The sequence below is a fragment of the Callorhinchus milii genome, unplaced genomic scaffold (genome assembly GCF_018977255.1).
Source record: "Callorhinchus milii isolate IMCB2004 unplaced genomic scaffold, IMCB_Cmil_1.0 Scaffold12, whole genome shotgun sequence".
NCBI lineage: Eukaryota > Metazoa > Chordata > Chondrichthyes > Chimaeriformes > Callorhinchidae > Callorhinchus > Callorhinchus milii.
This window is the reverse complement of record NW_024704753.1, coordinates 50,839-69,948: the sequence shown is the minus strand read 5'-3', so window position 1 is coordinate 69,948 and position 19,110 is coordinate 50,839. Positions and strand designations below refer to the sequence as shown.

Sequence of the window (19,110 nt, the reverse complement as noted above, 5' to 3'; positions counted from 1 at the left end):
TATAATGGGTATGATTAGGACTGTATTTATTTTGGATCAGCATTATCCAATTTTACTGACAGTTGAGATATTAGGATGTCTCATTTTCTCAACTACCTCCCGTTGTATGGAGATATAGCTGGGAGCATTGTTTCTTTTAGCACAAACCTTACATAATAGTTATGAATAGATATTTGAGTGTTTTAAGATGCAAACTAAAAGCCTGATTTTGTTTTGTCTCCCAATTGGAGGTGCACGAGGTATCCAAACTGCTTTAGGGTTTGCAGAAAGCTGTGAAGTACACCACTTCTTGAGTTTTAAGAGCCCTTTTCCGATACAATGGGCATTGTTTTGTTATCATAAAGAGACCCGACACATAGTTTGTCTCAAACTCAAATGACCCTCTTCCTCATCACCTGATCTGTTTGATTTATTTTTTGCCAGGTTCTGAAGACTAGAACTCAAGAATAATGTTATTGGATTTATTTTCTCTCCACCTCTTTTTCACAAGTGGCAATGTCCCTAATGTAAGTTTTACAAAACCATATACAAGAGCAAGTTATTTCTGATATGGTGTAGGTGACAATCCAGTGAACTAGATGCAGATGCTGACAGCCATGAAGTGAATGACCACTTTGATTTGGAAGATTGTTGATCAGACAAACTTGTCTTTTCACATAGTGCCACAGGATCTTCCTTCAGCATCCATCTGCACAGGCTCCAACACTGCAGCACATCCCCAGCCCTGCATAGAAATGTCAGCCTAGATTACGAGTTCCAAGTCCTGATGTGGGCCTGAAACCAAACCTTCTGACTCTAGGTGAGAGTGCGACCGCCTACTCGGGAGTTTAGATGCTAAGTGGAGCTGGACTCACTGCACTGTGATTCCAATAGCATCTAATTCAAACTAATAAATTAGAATACATGCAATATTGCAACTGTGTCCTAATCAGCCTTTTGCGCAGGTCATTGCATTATGGAACGCCGTTGTTACGTAAATCTAGAACTAGGAAGCATAATCTTAAAATTAGAGGTTTGGTAGTTAGAAGTGAAATCAGAAAAGATTTCTTCACACAGAACGCTACCAAAAGGCTATAGATGCAGAATCAGTTGGGATGTTTAAAAGAGAGTTTGTTGTGAATGAAAGTATTAAAACCTTTCGCAACCTAATAAAATGTTGAGACAAGTTCAATGGACCAGCAACTAACTATTACTAACTATTGTTCCTACATTGTTAATGTTGGACTTCAGCGCCATTGCCTATACATGCACTTTGCTTTTTTAGTATCTCCATGTTTAAAACAAATTATTTAACAAATCTCCAGACATTGTGCTAGGATCAATGATCAGGCAATAGTAACTATTCATGTCACAGTTTGTTGCTGGCCTACAATGAGCCATGTGCACATGTTCACATTGAATTTCATGAGAAACCGGGGGGAAAAAAAACAAATGTTTTGATGCATCATGGCCAGTCAGGAAGAATAAACAAGTCTCAGTTTTGGTCCTGATTGTAATTAATGAAAAATAGACCAGAACCCTTGTGACTGAGCTTCAGGTGGAGGGTTGCTTGCTGCATTCACTGTTGTTCGTTTCCTGTTAGTGGGCGACACCCAGTGACACTCACCACAGGCTCCTCCTCGCTCATTTCCAGCAAACCATGATATTCGAGTCATTCTCCAGCCTTTCATCCAACTCCTTGCAACTAATTCCTGAGAAAACAGAAAACATTGAACATGGATTCTAGGTGGGTAGGTCTATGCCTTCCACCACAGAATTCATGGTAGTTAAATTACCTACATTTACTGTGTAGTAGTAATAATAGACGTGAAAGGCGCTATACAAATATAATCTTGCTGTAATATATATACATACACAGCACTGTTAATGTGTAACACACATAAGCACTATTACTGTGTAACATGTAAGGTAATATTCTGATACATGGCCATTACTGTATAACACATAAATTATATATACACATACATAGCACTATTAACTCACTCTTCTATTTCTCTTGGAATTCCTAATTAGCAACTGCTTTCTTCCACAAAGAAATTACTGACTGAAAGTGCATGGGATATTTACCAGTTTTGCAGCAAATTTCATCGCAACTGTGTGAGCCAGTGTAGAGGGACGGTGGTCCGCTCCTCTCCTCTCGGTTCAGTTTTACTGGGTACTTGTGGAGTCGACGGATCAATTTTTTCATCAGACCAAACTGGATCAATTTTCTGAGTGCACAAAAGTAAGAAAGACAGAAAACGTGAGAGAGGAAATGTAATACCGACATGATAATGCACAAGTGAAATGGAGAGGAGATGCACATGTGCGATTGGACAAGAGGAAAGAGTGTGAAAGAGGAAAGGTATGAATTATGGATATGACTCATATTCACACACGTATGTAAGTGAGTGACGCAGCCTGAGCCACACAACGGATGTAAGAGTTGAAAACAGCAGGTGAGAGCTATGTACATATAACAGGGAGTGCAACATTACACAGTACACATAAATGACACACAGTACACCTGAATGACAATGCACATCTGTGCAATATAAAAGAGTCACAGTACACTCGTACATAATAAATAGGTTTCTCTGTTTCGTAAGTCTCTCCATTTCTTTTGTTCTCTTGTTTCTTTCGGTCTCCCAAACTTTCCCTTGACTTCTCAATCGCTTACTGTCTATGGTTCTCTAGCTCTGCATATACCATACACTATACAATACACACTATATAAACTGTAAAACACTTTTCTATTGCAAGATCAGCAAAAAATATCAAAATTCTGTGCATGTCGCAAGGTTACTGTCAGCACACTGGGACTTGGTGGGTAAATTGCATCCCTAGTAACCTTGTGTGCATTTGAACAAATTAATTTTTTACCAGTATCATAGCCATTCACAAGAAACAAATAGTTATCAAAAGGATACATGAAAACCACCGTAACTGAATGCACAGATCAAGTAAATCAGAGGGGTGTTTATTGTACACTCTGTACCTGCAGCTCCCAGTGCCCTAGTCTCACCTCTCCTCCACATGCTGAAGCTGCTGAGCATAGCGGGAGCACAGATCACGAGCTGTGGTGCCAGGGCTCAGGCCACAGTAAAGCTGGAACACGTCTCGCAGACTGGCACGTTTGTGTCCTGTGGACCAACAGAAAAATTAACAGATCTTCAAAGATTCAAAACTTCCACATCTATCTTTGACGGCTTTTAGAATTGGAGAAGTGTTTTCTCCCCAACTCTTTTCTGCTCAAAGCATTTTAATTTCCTTTTACTGAGGATTCAAGTTTACAGGTGCCAACTGTGTACCTGATACAAGGGCTCGTACAAGTACTCACTAAAACACATCTAATTGTGTTTTAAGTCCACTTATTTTGTGGGACTTACGTTTGATCACTTATTTTGTGTATCAATCACTGTATGAAACATTTCTGCCTGAACTGCATTATTTTCCTCATTTTTAAATTACTGAAGTTTTTGAACACTTTGTCAAAATTTGTCCTTCAGCACCACTATTTTCTAACAATCATAACTTTATACTCCTCTCCTTTGGTTCTCAAGTTCTGGTATATTTGGTGCCTGTGCATTCTCTCAAGGATAATAATATCCTTTTGTAAATTGTTTCCATGAATAGGATAATTATGGTGTCTACTCATCAGGAACTTTATCACACTGTCCTAAAATAATTTCTGCAATGGCAATCCTTACATTTCATGTAGTGCTTATAACATTGAGAATGTCCTCAAAAAAAGTTTCTGTAAAGTATAGTGACTGCATTTATAGACCAAAGCGACAGGCAATTTGCACAGAGCAATGTACCACAAACAGCCATGATGTGAATGACCAATTTTATCTGGGGATTGTTCGCCAGAAAACAAAGAGTATTGCTCTTTTCTTTTCGTACAGTGCAATGGGATTTTTAATGTCCACATGAATAGGCAGACAGGGCCTCGGTTTAACGTCTTATTGAAGGTACGAAATACTGAGCTCCTCCCGCACTGCTTGAGACTATCAGCCTATGAGCTCAAAGTATCGACTTGGACAATGAACATATTAATGGCGCAGTTTTTTGCCAAAACAGAATCCTGGAGTATGTCTGCAGTCGCTGAGTCTGCCCAACCTTGTTGATTTTCAATTTCATTTTACTTAAGCACAGCCAATAGTACCTGGCTTTGTGACATACACCAAACATTCATCTTGCAAGATCTTGTCATCCACCAGATCCTGTACCTTCGGAGTTGGGCAGTACACATTAGAATACTGTGGAGGAAAAAGGAACAGAAAACAATATGCACTGACAAAAAATAGTTTCATTACAGAAGGACATTTGTCCCTTCGTTTTTGTGCTCCGATAGCTATTTTTCTAAGTTGTCCACTTCTTTTTCCATATCCAACAGAAACAACTTGCTTTTACATAGGGCTCTTCATGCAGTAGTGTCTCAAAGCACTTAATATCTCTTATCCCCTAATGTCTAATTTAGTTCCTTTTTGAATTAATAATACAATAATAATCCTTGCATTTGATACAACACTTGTCATGTTTTCCCGACTTCTCAAAGCACTTCACAGAATATATTGTGAAATGACTGTATATTTTGTATTCCATTGAATGTTTTACCCTTCAAGCTACAATTTCGCTCCTCCTATTCTTTTCCACAAAATGTAGTAGGTACCATTCATCAAAGTTAAACTGCATCTACCACTTGTCCAACCACTTCATTTTTATATATCAATATTCTCCTGAACTCTCATATATTCATTCTGACAATTTTCTAATCTACCCAATTTATATTAAATGTCATTAAATTGAAACATCTCAGAGTTCTTCAAAGAGCTTTTAACTGTAGTCAAACGTGTACATGTACAGACACATACCATAACATTTTAAAACATTCATGAAGTAACCACCATTTTATCTGCAAAGTGGTCGGCTAACACATCAGGAGAAATTTATTTCATAAAGTGCTACAAGCTCTTCGCAGGTTAACAGAACATTGGCTTAATGAATAATGGCATCTCGAACAATGCAACCCTCTCCCTTACAGAAAATGCAGTGTTAGTCTAATCTGTGAGCTCAAAATCCCAAACGTGGGTCTTGAATCCACAACCTTCTGACCCAAAGGCCAACTGCGCCAAACTGATACTTAAATCCATTTTTTCAACGTTTTCCCACCACTAACTATTCCGAGGTCTTATTTCTCAATCCCTCTTTTTATATCCCTTTTGTTGCTGAGTTTCCAAGAGTTTATCTAATTTCCACTATTTTGGTCTTATATTTTACATAATGCAAATGTTACTCCAACATATTGTAGTTCGGACTCAACCCCTTTATTTCTCATGAGTGTGTACTTCTCCTGAACTCTCTCCCACTCACTTGTAAATCGCTCATTGCTGTCTGCTATCTCACCAATTTATTTGCGCTTATTTCCCTTATTCTGAGGTTTACCTCCTCCTCCTCTAACTCCACAGTATTTCCTTACCTTTGAAACTATCCTGCTTCCAGGCTGCCTACACCAATCTCTTGTTTTCTCCACCTCTCACAATCAGGTAGAACAAAATACAAAGATTTCCTTTGTATCAACAGATACAATTTCAGAATATTTCCTCCTAACTTACCTGAAATATTGGCACTAATGTTACAACCCCATAGTATCTGCAAAATAGCAACACATCATTACATTTTACATGTGATAAAACATCCCCTCAGTAGCAGCACATGTGAAACAACACTACACTGTTCTGCAAAGAATTAGAAGAAAACACATTCAAACTTCATCCCTGTTGTATTAAAAAATCAAATCGCATTAAATTATATTTTGAATAATGCAAAGGAATCAATACCAAATTAAACTGAATTAATATATTTTGACTTCAAATCATTAAGACCTTCCAGAACATTCCATGCTTATCCTTCTACATTCCACGTTGCCAAGATAGATTCTCCAATGCTTTCCTTGTTACCTTCCTGCTCCATCCTTTAGAATCTGCTGCCTTGAGTCCTTTCTCACACTCCCACCTCACTCCCTCTGTAACTACCTTATGTTGTACCTGCCTTGCAAGTGCTTGATAGAACAGTGTATAGGGAGCTTTACCCTCCATCTTCACTGGACCTGGGAATGCTGAATGGAATGTGGAAAGATATTTTGTTTCTCATGTAAAAATTCACATGAAAAACTAGTTAAAATAATCAGCTTAAGAACTCAATACAAAAAGCCAATTATCTGCACCGATTGGGACCATTGTGGATAAACAAACTTAGGTAAATAGACATTATTCAAAATACAAACTGGATTCAGTGCTACCATCAGAAGTTAGACTTTGACTATAGTACCATACTGTGCTGGGTACTTTCTCTCTCTGACTTTCTGTTTAGGCAGTTAGTATATATGCAATCTATTTGCCAGTATCTTGTATCTCTGTGTCTACAACTACATCAGAGCCTCTAACACAGGTAATTGGACGTGTGGATATATCATTCCAGTGTTCTACTTTATGTATTTCAAAAATGTTTTGCGTTTCTCTTTGATATATATCTACAGTAGCTAACTGCCAATCCCCTTTGTTACTCACAGTAAATTTTGAACAGCTATCCGCACTAAATTCAGCTCCACGTCTGCTTCAGCAGAGATTTTCTGAATATGACGGAATCCATCAATATATGGCAGAATCTGAGGGACAAAAGAGCCTCACTTTAGCTCCTGTTTGACAGTGCTATTATACAGCACATAAAGGCACTCGATTAAATGCAAAGTTCATTATTTTTCCTATTATGTTAATGCTGAGTCTCTCAAAGCACTAATGTCACTTTCTTCTCAAAACTTTTCTCTCACCTGCTGTGTAGTGAGATCGCGGTGGGATTTGATGAAATCCTCTTTACATTGAGTGAAGACAGGCACACCATACTCCTGCACCACAGGCTGGTCTCTCCGCTGGGGAATCACCTTCAGGTGAATGGTATTAGATTCATCTGTTGAGACAGCAGTCCACAACCTGCTTACAACACAGCAGCTTAAAGACCCCCCCATCAATCAGTCACTTCTCTCGGACTGTGACTCCCTTCTCAGACCGCCCCCCCCTCCCCCACTTAGCAATTTTACTTTGATACCTGCCGAATGTTCCCATTGAAACAGACTTTTTTGCATGTACTAAGCAATAACATTTTCTGCACTTCTGCTTTTTCTGATAGCTAAGGACCATTTGATCCAAATACTCCTGGTGAACCTACTAAATACCTCCATAGCATTGGGTTGTAACATGTGTTTTATGTGGAGTTGAAAGTATATACATTTAGGAAGACCAAGAAGGAGTGGTGCTAAATTCTATTTCTAGGCTTCTCAATTACAATCAATGGCAGATTGGATTTCCATTATATACACATTTGTGCATCAGTATGAAGCAGGATGTCATCATATTTAATTAATTTCTCGCCTGCCCCCAGTGCCTGAACAGATTATGTATGTAACATAGTACTTACTGCCTTATTTTCCCACTTGTGTATTTGCCACATCTTGTTGGAGCGAGTTAAGAGCGAGATAAATCCTAGCAAGAACGCACTTCCTACCGGGTATATTTTAGATATAGCAGCAACCTCAAAAAGGGGAAAGTGTGAGGGGACTCACCACAATTTGAACCCAGAAGCTTCTGATCCCAAGTGGAGTATTTAATCAATTGATGTACCATGTATGATTAGCATTTCCCTAGATACAGGCCATTTGGTACTTAAACTTGAAAGTTTGCAAAAAGATGTAAATATAGACATACCAATCGGCAGAGAGCATTCTCCATGGGCGTTTAGTTCCTCCAGAATAATTGTCATTATAGGAACCAGCTTCTGCTTGCTATCCTCATTGGATATAAATCCGCTCTCCAGCTAGAAAAGGGAAGCAGAAAAACACATTCAAAGTGTAAACCAATCCTTGGAACCCTAACCTTTGCACACAACGGCAGAGACTTTCTCACAAACTTATCCAGTCACACACATTACCTACAGATCATCGTTCCCAACATAGGCCCTCCTCTATATTGCCCGTCCGAGGAAGGGCCACTTTACTAGTTAAAAATAAAATTGAAATTAACCCAGCTTGGATCTTGGTAAGTTCGATAAACAACATCAGTGGATCAGATCAGAGAACAGCTGGGAACCCCTTTCCAATGGCATAGAGTTTGCTACTCAATCCAAAGGGCTCCCCTAATGCACGTTTGTGGTCGAGATCTACTGGAATATCATTACCTCCAGCGTAGTGAGGTACCCAGCCAGCTTTTTAACAATTGGCTCGAGGGAGCAGGTTTTGACTCCGGCATCACACACAAAGCCCAGATTGAAAAGAAGAGCATTCCGGACATATTTCTTGTGTTCTATACACATAGGGCAACCAATCAGCTTCTTGTCCATAGCAGTCCTTACAACATAAAAAGAAAATGATTAACAGAAATATAGAATTAAAACACAGGAATACCATAAGTGCAAAGGTAATAGAATTGGACTAGCAAATCCTGTAATCTGCATAGTTTGTCATTAAGAACACTGTATGCTAAGCTTCTACTGCTTGTCCATCTGGGACCACCCTACCCCTTAGGGCTTTGTCTTGCAGGGTTAACAGGTCCTGAGTGGGAGGATTCCTTGCCCCCGTGCTGACAAGTCAGCCTATCTGGTCTATCATTAACAAGACCTTAGAATGCAGAGCTTCAACAACAGCTACTTAACTCTCCATGACAATCAAGTTAATTACCAAGCCCTGGATATGAGCGGGTGCTTATGAACTCAGGCTCCAGGTAATGCCCTCCAGCTGCTGTTACAAGCCTCAGAGTTTTCTCATCTGTTTTTTGACAAATCTGCCTTCAGCGAGATGGAAAGATCTAAGCAGGACAGTTCGTGACCAACCAGCTACATTGATATTCAAGAGTTCCAAAAGCAATATCATGTGCCTGTCTTATTCAACACCTACTGTTTAATCCAGGTCTGCAGCCTTGGCAAGAAGCCATCTCCAGGTCGCTAAGCGACTGATCAGGGTAGGCCAGAACCTGCCCTCTTTGTACCACAAAACCATCACACTGTTTGACCTTGGATTTCGCAAATAGGCTGACAACTAAATGCCCACAAGTTCGGACTATGAAGAACTGTTTGGACAAACCTATCCCTTTAAACTTGTGTTGCAAACCATCTGAAATAAGAGTATAGACTTTTATAGTAGTTCAGATAACTGGGGGCAAAAGAGTCCATTTGCAGAATTAACTGTGAAATTATTAAGGAAAAAAACAGCACTCCTAAAAAGAGCATTAGGGCAAAAGTGGAGATGGTGTATGTTAGACTTACACAGTGATGAGCTTGTTCTGTAACTCGGGCTTGGTTATGATATAAACTTGAACTGTATCAAACAGCTCCCGCGAAATGTACTCCTCTGGCACCTACAAAACCAACGCACACATTTCAAGGAAAGAGTTGAACTGAATAATTTGACTGAAGTCAACAGAAGATTCAGTATTTGAGGAACACAATAGATAGCCGTGAGTTAAGTTAGAGAAATAGAAACAGTTAGCAGCAGGAATAGATGACCTCAGGTTAAATAAGGAACTAAGTTTCTCCTTGGACTTCTTAAAAACATATTCTCCTTTTCGGAGGCACAGGTGCTCTCCAGTACATTGTCCAAAGTAGTTCTTATTCATATTATTATGGTCCTGTAGCTCAGTGGTTAGAGCATTCACATCGCAAGTGAGAGACCTGGGTTCGATTACTGGGCGGGACAAGGTGAAACGTTGGGCAAATTTCATTACTCCACACACACGCCTCTGGTTACCAGCAGTAAGTAGGAACCCGCTTGTTAGTCGATTGGCGGATTATTTTTCTGGGGATAATAATCACTCAAAAACAATAATAATTTGGTCACACGGCTGTTCGTGTGGATGTCGCTGGGCGCAATTGGCTGCCGCGTTTCGGCCACAGTGAAGTGCTTTAAGACGTTTCGACGATGTGATAAGGTGCTGTGTCAAATGCCAGGATTATTATTATCATCCATTACTACAAGAACAAATGAGTAGTTTAGTTCTGGCCCCGCGGGAGCACAAACTAACTGCATGTGAGGGCAATGCTCTGTGTATAAATACGAGTGTTGGTGGTTGTTGTGCTGCTGGTGTTTGTGTCTGTGTCACTGACAATGTTGGAGCTGCCGCTGGTGGTGGAGGTTGTGTTGGAGCTGTTGCTGCTGGTGGTGGTGGTTGTGTTGAAGCTGCTGCTGGTGGTGGAGGTTGTGCTGGAGCTGGTGCTGACCTGGAAGGTGATCTTGCTGCTGGTGTTTGTGCTGGTGTGGTGCTGCTGGTGACTGATGGTGTGGTGATGGTGGTGGAGCTGCTGGTGACGGTGTGTGTGAGCTGGTGCGGTAGTGGTGATGGTGGTGGTGAGTGTGGTAGCTCTGACCTGGAAGGTGACCTTGGGCCCGAGGGTCGGGTGTTTGTTGGTGTTGATGGTGATGGTGGTGTGTAGCTGCTGGTGGTGATGGCGGTGGTGGTGTAACTGGCCCAAGGGTCGGGTGATAGTTGGTGTTGGTGTGTGTGAGCTGCTGGTCATGGTGGTGACTGTTAGAGGTGTTGGTGTGTGAGCTGCTGGTGATAGTGGTGATGGCGGTGTGTGAGCTGATGGTGTTGGTGGTGATGGCGGTGTGTGAGCTGATGGTGTTGGTGGTGATGGCGGTGTGTGAGCTGATGGTGATACAACAACAACAAGATTTCATTTATAGAGCGCCTTTCATGTCGGGAGGACGTCCCAAGGCGCTGGACAGTTGGGTCAGGACCCGAGCATTGGGGGGAAATGGTCAGGGTGAGGGGAGGGAAGGGAAGGAGCGAGGAGGGGGTAGAGAGTCGAGAGGGGAGCTGAAGGCACGGCTGAAGAGAAAAGTTTTGAGACCGGCCTTGAAGGAGGAAAGAGCGGGAGCAAGACGAAGGCACTGGGGTATAATGTTCCAGAGTGTAGGGGCTGGTGGTGAGCTGGTGTGGTAGTGATGATGATGGTGGTGGTGGGTGTGGTAGCTCTGACCTGGAAGGTGACCTTGGGCCCGAGGGTCGGGTGTTTGTTGGTGTTGATGGTGATGGTGGTGTGGAGCTGCTGGTGGTGATGGCGGTGGTGGTGTAACTGGCCCAAAGGCTGATGGTGGTGATGGCGCTGTGTGAGCTGACGGTGTTGGTGGTGATGGCGGTGTGTGAACTGATGGTGGGCGGTGTGAGGGAGAGGGTGGGGGTGGCAGTGATGGTGAGGGTGATGGGGGTGATGGGGTGGGGGTGGGAGAGCTGCTGGTGGGGGGATGAGGGAGAGGGTGGGGGTGATGGTGATGGGGTGGGGGAGCTGCTGGTGGGGGAGAGGGTGGTGATGGGGGTGATGGGGTGGGGGAGCTGCTGGTGGGGGCTGAGGGAGAGGCTGAGGGTGTTGGGGGTGAGGGTGATGGGGGGGGGATGAGGGAGACGGTGAGGGAGACGGTGAGGGAGAGGGTGAGGGAGACGGTGAGGGAGAGGGTGAGGGTGTTGGGGGTGGTGGGGGAGCTGCTGGTGGGTGAGAGGGAGAGGGTGATGGTGGGGGTGGGGGAGCTGCTGGTGGGGGAGAGGGTGAGGGTGTTGGCGGTGATGGTGATGGCGGTGATGGCGGCGGTGGCGGTGACTGACCTGGAAGGTGATCTTGGGTCCGAGTGTCGGGTGAAACTCGCTGAAGAAAACGCACTCGATGCGGCTCATGTTTGCGGCCTCAGTGCTGAGCCCGAGCCCGAGGCCCGAGTCCTGGCCCCGCGCCAAGCGCCGCCCCCACAGCAGCGATGGCCGAGCCCGACACCGGCGGCCCCTGTCCCCGCGGCCTCGGCCCCGCGGCCGGACTGACGGCGCAGCTGCTCGGCCTCGGACTGGCGGTCACTGTGGCCGCGATCAGTCACCCCGGGAGCAGTGAGTGACCACACCGTGACACACACCGAGACACACACCGTGACACACACCGAGACACACACCGTGACACAGACACACACCGTGACACACACCGAGACACAGACACACACCGAGACACAGACACACACCGTGACACACACCGTGACACACACCGAGACACACACCGTGACACACACCGTGACACACACCGTGACACACACCGAGACACAGACACACCGAGACACAGACACACCGAGACACAGACACACACCGTGACACACACCGTGACACACACCGTGACACACACCGTGACACACACCGAGACACACACCGTGACACAGACACACACCGAGACACAGACACACACCGTGACACACACCGAGACACAGACACACACCGAGACACAGACACACACCGTGACACACACCGTGACACACACCGAGACACACACCGAGACACACACCGTGACACACACCGAGACACACACCGTGACACAGACACACACCGAGACACAGACACACACCGAGACACAGACACCGAGACACAGACACACACCGAGACACAGACACCGAGACACAGACACACACCGTGACACACACCGAGACACACACCGTGACACACACCGAGACACACACCGTGACACACACCGTGACACAGACACACACCGAGACACACACCGTGACACACACCGAGACACAGACACACACCGTGACACACACCGTGACACACACCGAGACACACACCGAGACACACACCGTGACACACACCGAGACACACACCGAGACACACACCGAGACACACACCGTGACACACACCGAGACACACACCGAGACACACACCGAGACACAGACACACACCGTGACACACACACCGTGACACACACCGAGACACACACCGAGACACAGACACACACCGTGACACACACACCGTGACACACACCGAGACACACACCGAGACACAGACACACACCGAGACACAGACACACACCGTGACACACACCGAGACACACACCGTGACACACACCGTGACACAGACACACACCGTGACACACACCGTGACACACACCGAGACACACACCGTGACACACACCGAGACACACACCGTGACACAGACACACACCGAGACACAGACACACACCGTGACACAGACACACACCGAGACACACACACCGAGACACACACACACCCTGACACACACACAGACACACACCATGACACACCGTGACACACACACAGACACCCACCGAGACACAGACACCCACCGAGACACAGACACCCACCGAGACACAGACACCCACCGAGACACAGACACACACCGTGACACAGACACACACCGTGACACAGACACACACCGAGACACAGACACACACCGTGACAGACACACACCGAGACACAGACACACACCGAGACACAGACACTGAGACACAGACACTGAGACACAGACACACACCGAGACACAGACACCGAGACACAGACACACACTGAGACACAGACACTGAGACACAGACACTGAGACACACACACCGAGACACAGACACACACCGAGACACAGACACACACCCTGACACACACACCCTGACACACACACAGACACACACCGAGACACAGACACACACCCTGACACACACACAGACACACACCATGACACACCGTGACAAACACACAGACACCCACCGTGACACACACGTTGACAGAGACGCAGACGCACACCGTAATGCAGACACACACCGTGACGCAGACAGACAGAGACACAGACAGACAGAGACACAGACAGACAGAGACAAAGACAGACAGAGACACAGACAGTGACACAGGGACAGAGACAGTGACACAGAGAAACAGACAATGACACAAAGACAGAGACACAAACAGATACGGAGACACAGACAGTAACACAAAGAGACACAGAGGCACAGTGGCAGTAAGATACAGAGAGTCACAAAGTGATACAGAGACACGGTGACACGGGCCCAGTGAGAGCTGCTCCCACAGCCTCTACCCCAGGGGTTGGTGTGTGTGTGTTTGTGGTCAGGGTTTAGGGTGTTGGTAACATCTGTTACACATGGAAACCCCAGACCAGGTTCCCATGTGTTTCCCATATGAGCCAACACACACCCAGACCAGGTTCGTGGATTGAAAATGACCAATTTATTGTTTTGTTTTGGAGGATTATTATTAGGCTCTGTGTGGAGTAAGGAAACTTGCCCGAGGTTTGGCCCTCTGCCTGGAATTGAACCCGGGTCTCATTGCTTGCCAGGCCAGTGCTCTAACCACTGAGCTACAGGACTCCACTCACAGAATGATGGAAATTACTGTAAATGTTGTGTGTGACTGGTTTTGTCAGAAAAGAGAATATAGGATTTATTTTCCAACTCCTGAAGTTAAAAGTGATTGTGTTTATGTGATATTCTGAATTGCAAAAAAAAATGTTTGTGGATAGAGGAGAGCTGTTGATTTTACCAATTTTGTTTATCTGCAGGTTTATTTTCTTGGCATCCATTCCTCATGACATTAGCTGTAAGTAATGTGTTTTTGATGAGCATTCCAACTTTTGATAAATATGATTTTTACTTTAAAAGAAAAGTACATTTATTCTTCGCACCCTCTTGCCTGAGCTCCTGATCGCAAGACAGAAGTCCAAGTGTTTGTAACTGGTTGACAGGAAGTGAATGCCTACAGTTTAATAGACATTCCTCAGGCAGATGCTTTGTTTTCTCTCTCTTTGCTCCCCTCCCTGACTCAGAAACAGCATGAACTTTACACTGTTACTTTACACTGTTTTTACATTGCTTCTGACTTCCAGATGAGGTATTGATGTCTGCAATACAATACATTGCAATTTTACATTTAAATAGCACCTTTGACATCAGGAGGATACAATGATTGGCTGTACATGAATGAAAGCCAAACTTCATCATAATGAAGTAACACAATAACATCAAAACATCCTTTCTCTTCTGCAAAATCATTAGAAATTTATTTTTGGCATCTCTACGACGGAGTAATGGCATCGGAAGTTGGAAGATGTGCCAGGTTATCAGGCCATTTTGCTCCTGGTAATTTTCCCCATTCTACCTGTATTTCGGTTTTGGTATTTGAATATTAATATGCTAACACCCCTCTGTAAAAATCTAACCTCCATGTTTTTCCTCCAATGATATTTCAAACCTTTCTTCAAACTCTCAGGGGACTGGGCCAAAGCCTTTATCTAAGGGTGACCTCTGAGTCAGGGTTTGTTGATGTGTGAACGTGCGTTGAAGGGGCTATTGCAGGGTGGTTGTTAACAAGAGGTGGTTGCTGAATGGAGGTGATTGCTTGAACAGGTTTGACTGCGTATGTCTTGTTGGTGAATGGGTGAATAGTCTCTCTGTTTGTATAAAATAATTCATAAACTAGGTTTATTGATGTTCCTGTGATGGGATTAAACAATCTGTAATGATCTAAAAATTGACAAAGTGGTTGAATGTCCTATTTATTCCTGTTTGAATGAAACTCAACTTGCTACAAGTCAAACTGGCCTTCAAAAATAAACCTTTTATGGTATTAGTATTTTATTCTAATATAAAACTAATCAATTTGTAAGAGACGTTACCCTGGGGAGTGTTAGTATTGAGGAACTAACTGAGCTTCTGTTTTCTCCTAGTTTTCCTTCATTATGACTGAAGCTATTCTGCTGTTCTCTCCAGAATGTTCTCCCGTGCCATCTTACTCCAGGAAAATCAAAGTCCGGTTACACTGGTTGCTGCAGGGGTTGGCCACGGTCTGTGCTCTCTTTGGATTGGCTGCTATTAGCTACAACAAGGCATTGAACAACAAGCCCCATTTTGCCAGCTGGCACGGTCTGTGTGGCCTGGTCACTGTGATATGCACCTGTCTGCAGTCTGTTGGAGGCATCTTTCTCTTCTACCCTAAACTAATGAGGAAATGGTCACTGGCAAAACTGAAGCTGTACCACAGCATCTCTGGGCTCGTTCTACACATGCTGGGCAGTACCAGCCTACTGCTTGGTATGTGTTCAACCTGGTTCACTGTGGCTGTGAGTGGCATCAGTTGGTACATGTTAGCACTCTGTCCATTGCTGATAGCATTGGTTATCATGAACCAAATCACTAACTCCCACCGGATGAAAAAGAGAATGCAGGTTTGAATCAAGTCTTATTGTTTCTACCATCAGTACAATGGAAACAGTTTACATTCCTCACAAACAACATTCATGGGATCTACTCAGGCAACTGATTAATTCAGGCAGCTGTTTCTGAAGGGAAACCTACAAAGAAACCATCTTTGACCTTTGGATTCTTTGCTCATTTGATAAATTACATATTATTTTAATTCCCACAATTAAATCTGATAATTTGTGCTGCAATATCAAGAGTCTAAATAATATGTTCAGAAATTGTTATTTATCACATTTGTAATGCATTGCTAATTTTTATGAGACTAGCACTCTAAATAGGACCGAACTAGAAAGCTTGTGATGTTCCATTACTCACTTTTTATGTTGATAATATTCCTTTCACACATTGCAGTGCAGCGCTAAAATGTTATTTAAATGAAGTAAAATTTACTTTGCATTTAAATCTCTGGTAATGTAATGTTATGCAGTATGTTCAGTTTAAGCCTTTGTATCCTCCTTGGGTGGATGGTAAGCTGAACTGGCTCCAAGGTGACATACCTGCCAGCAGAAAGGCAGATTTGGGCCAGTCCTCTGTGACGGTCTCTTGTCCAGTTTCTGAACCTGGTGGGTCCTCAGTAGTCCAGGCCACCGCGGTTGACAGCATAGCCCAGCCTGGTTCATCAGCAGGACTTGGAAGGATAGATCAGTCACTGAGAGCAGGGAATCCTCCCACTCAGCTCCTGTTAGCCCTGCAAGCCAAAGCCCTAATGGGTAGGGTGTTCCGAGCTGGACAAGCAGTGGGAAAGCAATGGCAATGCAATTTTAGCTGGTTAGACTCCAGCAGTCACCCCAATGCCAACCCATGTCTAATACTTTTGGGAATGAAGTAAGCAGGGTGCGTCCTCCAGAGGGAGTGCGCATTCCAACAATCTATCTCTGGGATTTCCATGTGTAGATGGGTGCATGGAATTCTCAGTTTGGTTTGGATACTCTTAAGCATGGTGATGGGTTTCTGCATGTGTCAGACACCTAGCTGACCAAACAAAACAGGTCAGAGACAGAGGAAAGCACCCTCTACCTTGTGACAGCACAGGGCAGAGACAGTAAACACTCCATCTATCTTGAATGGGAACAGGGGAGTCCTGTAACACAGTGGTTAGCGCGTTCAACTTGCAAGCGAGACGCCTCGGGTTCGATTCCTGGGCAGGGCGAAACCTTAGACAAGTTTCTTTACATGCCACAGTTTAGCTTGCAGTAACTAGGAACCCAGTTATTAGGCAGATTCCTTTCCAGGGGTAATCCTCAAAAAAAGTTTAGTCACTTAATCTAAGAAAGTTTGTGGGACACTGCTGTGCACAATATATTCTATGAAGCGCTTGGAGACGTTTCATCGAAGTGATAAGGTGCTATATCAAATGCAAGGATTATTATTATGAGAGGTGGCGCTCTGTGTGTGGTCAGAAGTTGTAAAGTGGCTCCAGTACAAAGGGGGCGCTGTGTGTGGTCAGAAACGGCAATGCAGAGCATCATGGGAGATATTGGCTAAATGCGAAGCATGATGGGAATGTGCATGTGCACACAAGCCGCTCCCTCGGCCACAGGTAGTTTTATTGTTGAGCAGATCTTTGAGACAAATAGTTAAGTTTCTCCACAGTTTAACCCACAAATGGTGAGTAATAGAAACACATAATTAAATACGTTTCTCTAAATGTTAACCGCATATTTTTGGGAATAGACACCTATTTTAATGAGTATATAATGTATAGCTCTATATTATTATTATATACAGAAGGATCGCGAGGCCCCGGTTTCATGATCTGTATTCATCCTGGAAATCAAGATCAAGCTGCCGCCATCCTACTCCCTGGCCTTAGATCACGTGCATTACAGGTGTGACAGGTGCGTGGCTCCAGGTGATCTCGGTGATGGGCCCTGACTCTGTGCTGCAGTGACAACTCGAGTTGTTCAGAGAGACATGAGCTCAAAATGGCTGTTGTCGAGTCCCAGCTCCAGAGGAGGAATTGCAGATTCGGGGCATCAAACTCCTCTCCATTCGAGGGCGATGCCGCTGGAGTCAGGGAATGTTTTTTCTGTCCATTCCCTGACGTGTGGTGTGTTATAGTATTGTGCTTTAAGGTTGTGTGAAGAGAGATTGTCATGGTTGGCTGTCCAAAACCCAGATTATTTCTGTGCATAACTAGATCTGGTTTGCGTGTGCCTATGGTGTTGGGATTAGGAACTCCTAAAAGATTCTTCTTCTGCAGCCTTTGAGCCTCGTAGTTGCAAACTTGGTCATGCCTCCTGCCATGTACAGCATGTGTCCGGAAGCATGACTGAGATGTGAGCTCACGTTTTGTGGGAGCGACAGAAGGGAGAGCGTGACTAGCAGTTCCCATGTTCCTGAACACAGTCATAAGACCGAGCGGTGAGGACCCCAGTGCCCCCATTTCTGGTATCCGAGGACCAAGTTGTTATGGTGAAGTCCCTGCCGTCATCGATTGGCTGTGCAGTAAGTGAGACCAGATGTTATGCGCCGTCGGTGCACAATGGACGGTAACCCTGCAAAATTGGGACCCCTCAAAAATGCGTTTCCTGAAGGCATCCATGTCCAATGTTTCAAACATAATGTATAATGGAGGAGGTGGTGTGGATCAGTTTGGATAGTCATGAGGCGGTGAGGACAGGAATTGAGGTCCAGAAAGAGGAGATTCTGAGTACGCCATCCTGAATGTTAGAATAAAGTAACTGGTTGGGGTGTCCACGGGCAGCCACAGCCACTAATGCACAGCCAACTGAATTTGCAGATCCAGAGTCTTCAGTTGGTGGATGATCCTCTTCCCCAAGATGAAACGGTATTGCAGTTTAAGTATAAGATAGTAGGTTAAAATGTGAATTCTCTTTGACCGTGCCTTCAGCTCCCCTCTCAACTCTCTACCCCTTCCTCGCTCCCTCCCTTCCCTCCCCTTACCCTGACCATTTCCCCCTTGCTCAGGTCCTGACCCAACTGTACAGCGCCTTGGGACGTCCTCCCGACGTGAAAGGCGCTCAATAAATGGAATCTTGTTGTTGTTGTTGTGGTTTAAGGGGGCCCTAGAGCGATTCTGGTTGCTGTCATCCA

At 44.5% G+C, this 19,110-nt stretch overlaps 2 protein-coding genes across 2 annotated transcripts; one reads left to right on the top strand and one right to left on the bottom strand.

The window, feature by feature from the left end:
• Positions 1-62: 62 nt before the first annotated feature.
• On the bottom strand, positions 63-10,596 carry nprl2 (NPR2 like, GATOR1 complex subunit). The gene is made up of 12 exons (XM_007908850.2): positions 10,393-10,596; positions 9,295-9,386; positions 8,212-8,380; positions 7,743-7,851; positions 6,812-6,948; positions 6,552-6,649; positions 5,598-5,634; positions 4,148-4,241; positions 3,005-3,122; positions 2,068-2,210; positions 1,607-1,691; positions 63-724 (listed from the first exon to the last, which is right to left on the bottom strand). The coding sequence occupies exons 1-11, from the start codon at positions 10,540-10,542 to the stop codon at positions 1,624-1,626; spliced, it is 1,215 nt and encodes a 404-aa protein (XP_007907041.1). The 5' UTR covers positions 10,543-10,596; the 3' UTR covers positions 63-724; positions 1,607-1,623.
• Positions 10,597-11,697: 1,101 nt separating this feature from the next.
• On the top strand, positions 11,698-16,455 carry LOC103188760 (transmembrane reductase CYB561D2). Its single transcript, XM_042339776.1, has 3 exons — positions 11,698-11,897; positions 14,355-14,392; positions 15,519-16,455. Exons 1-3 carry the CDS (start codon positions 11,774-11,776, stop codon positions 16,020-16,022), a joined length of 666 nt encoding a protein of 221 aa, XP_042195710.1. The 5' UTR covers positions 11,698-11,773; the 3' UTR covers positions 16,023-16,455.
• The last annotated feature ends 2,655 nt before the right edge of the window (positions 16,456-19,110 follow it).

What these genes read in the sequence shown, in the direction of transcription:
- LOC103188760 (XM_042339776.1), top strand. Translation starts at nt 11,774, where the DNA reads ATGGCCGAGCCCGACACCGGCGGCCCCTGTCCCCGCGGCCTCGGCCCC. An exon ending in GATCAGTCACCCCGGGAGCA is followed by an intron (nt 11,898 to 14,354) that starts GTGAGTGACCAC and finishes GTTTATCTGCAG; the next exon opens with GTTTATTTTCTTGGCATCCA. An exon ending in CATTCCTCATGACATTAGCT is followed by an intron (nt 14,393 to 15,518) that starts GTAAGTAATGTG and finishes GTTTTCTCCTAG; the next exon opens with TTTTCCTTCATTATGACTGA.
- nprl2 (XM_007908850.2), bottom strand. Translation starts at nt 10,542, where the DNA reads ATGACCAGCAGCTCACACACACCAACACCAACTATCACCCGACCCTTG. An exon ending in AGAATGCTCTCTGCCGATTG is followed by an intron (nt 6,949 to 7,742) that starts GTATGTCTATAT and finishes CTGTCTCAACAG; the next exon opens with ATGAATCTAATACCATTCAC. An exon ending in CTTCAGCATGTGGAGGAGAG is followed by an intron (nt 2,211 to 3,004) that starts GTGAGACTAGGG and finishes TTGTGCACTCAG; the next exon opens with AAAATTGATCCAGTTTGGTC.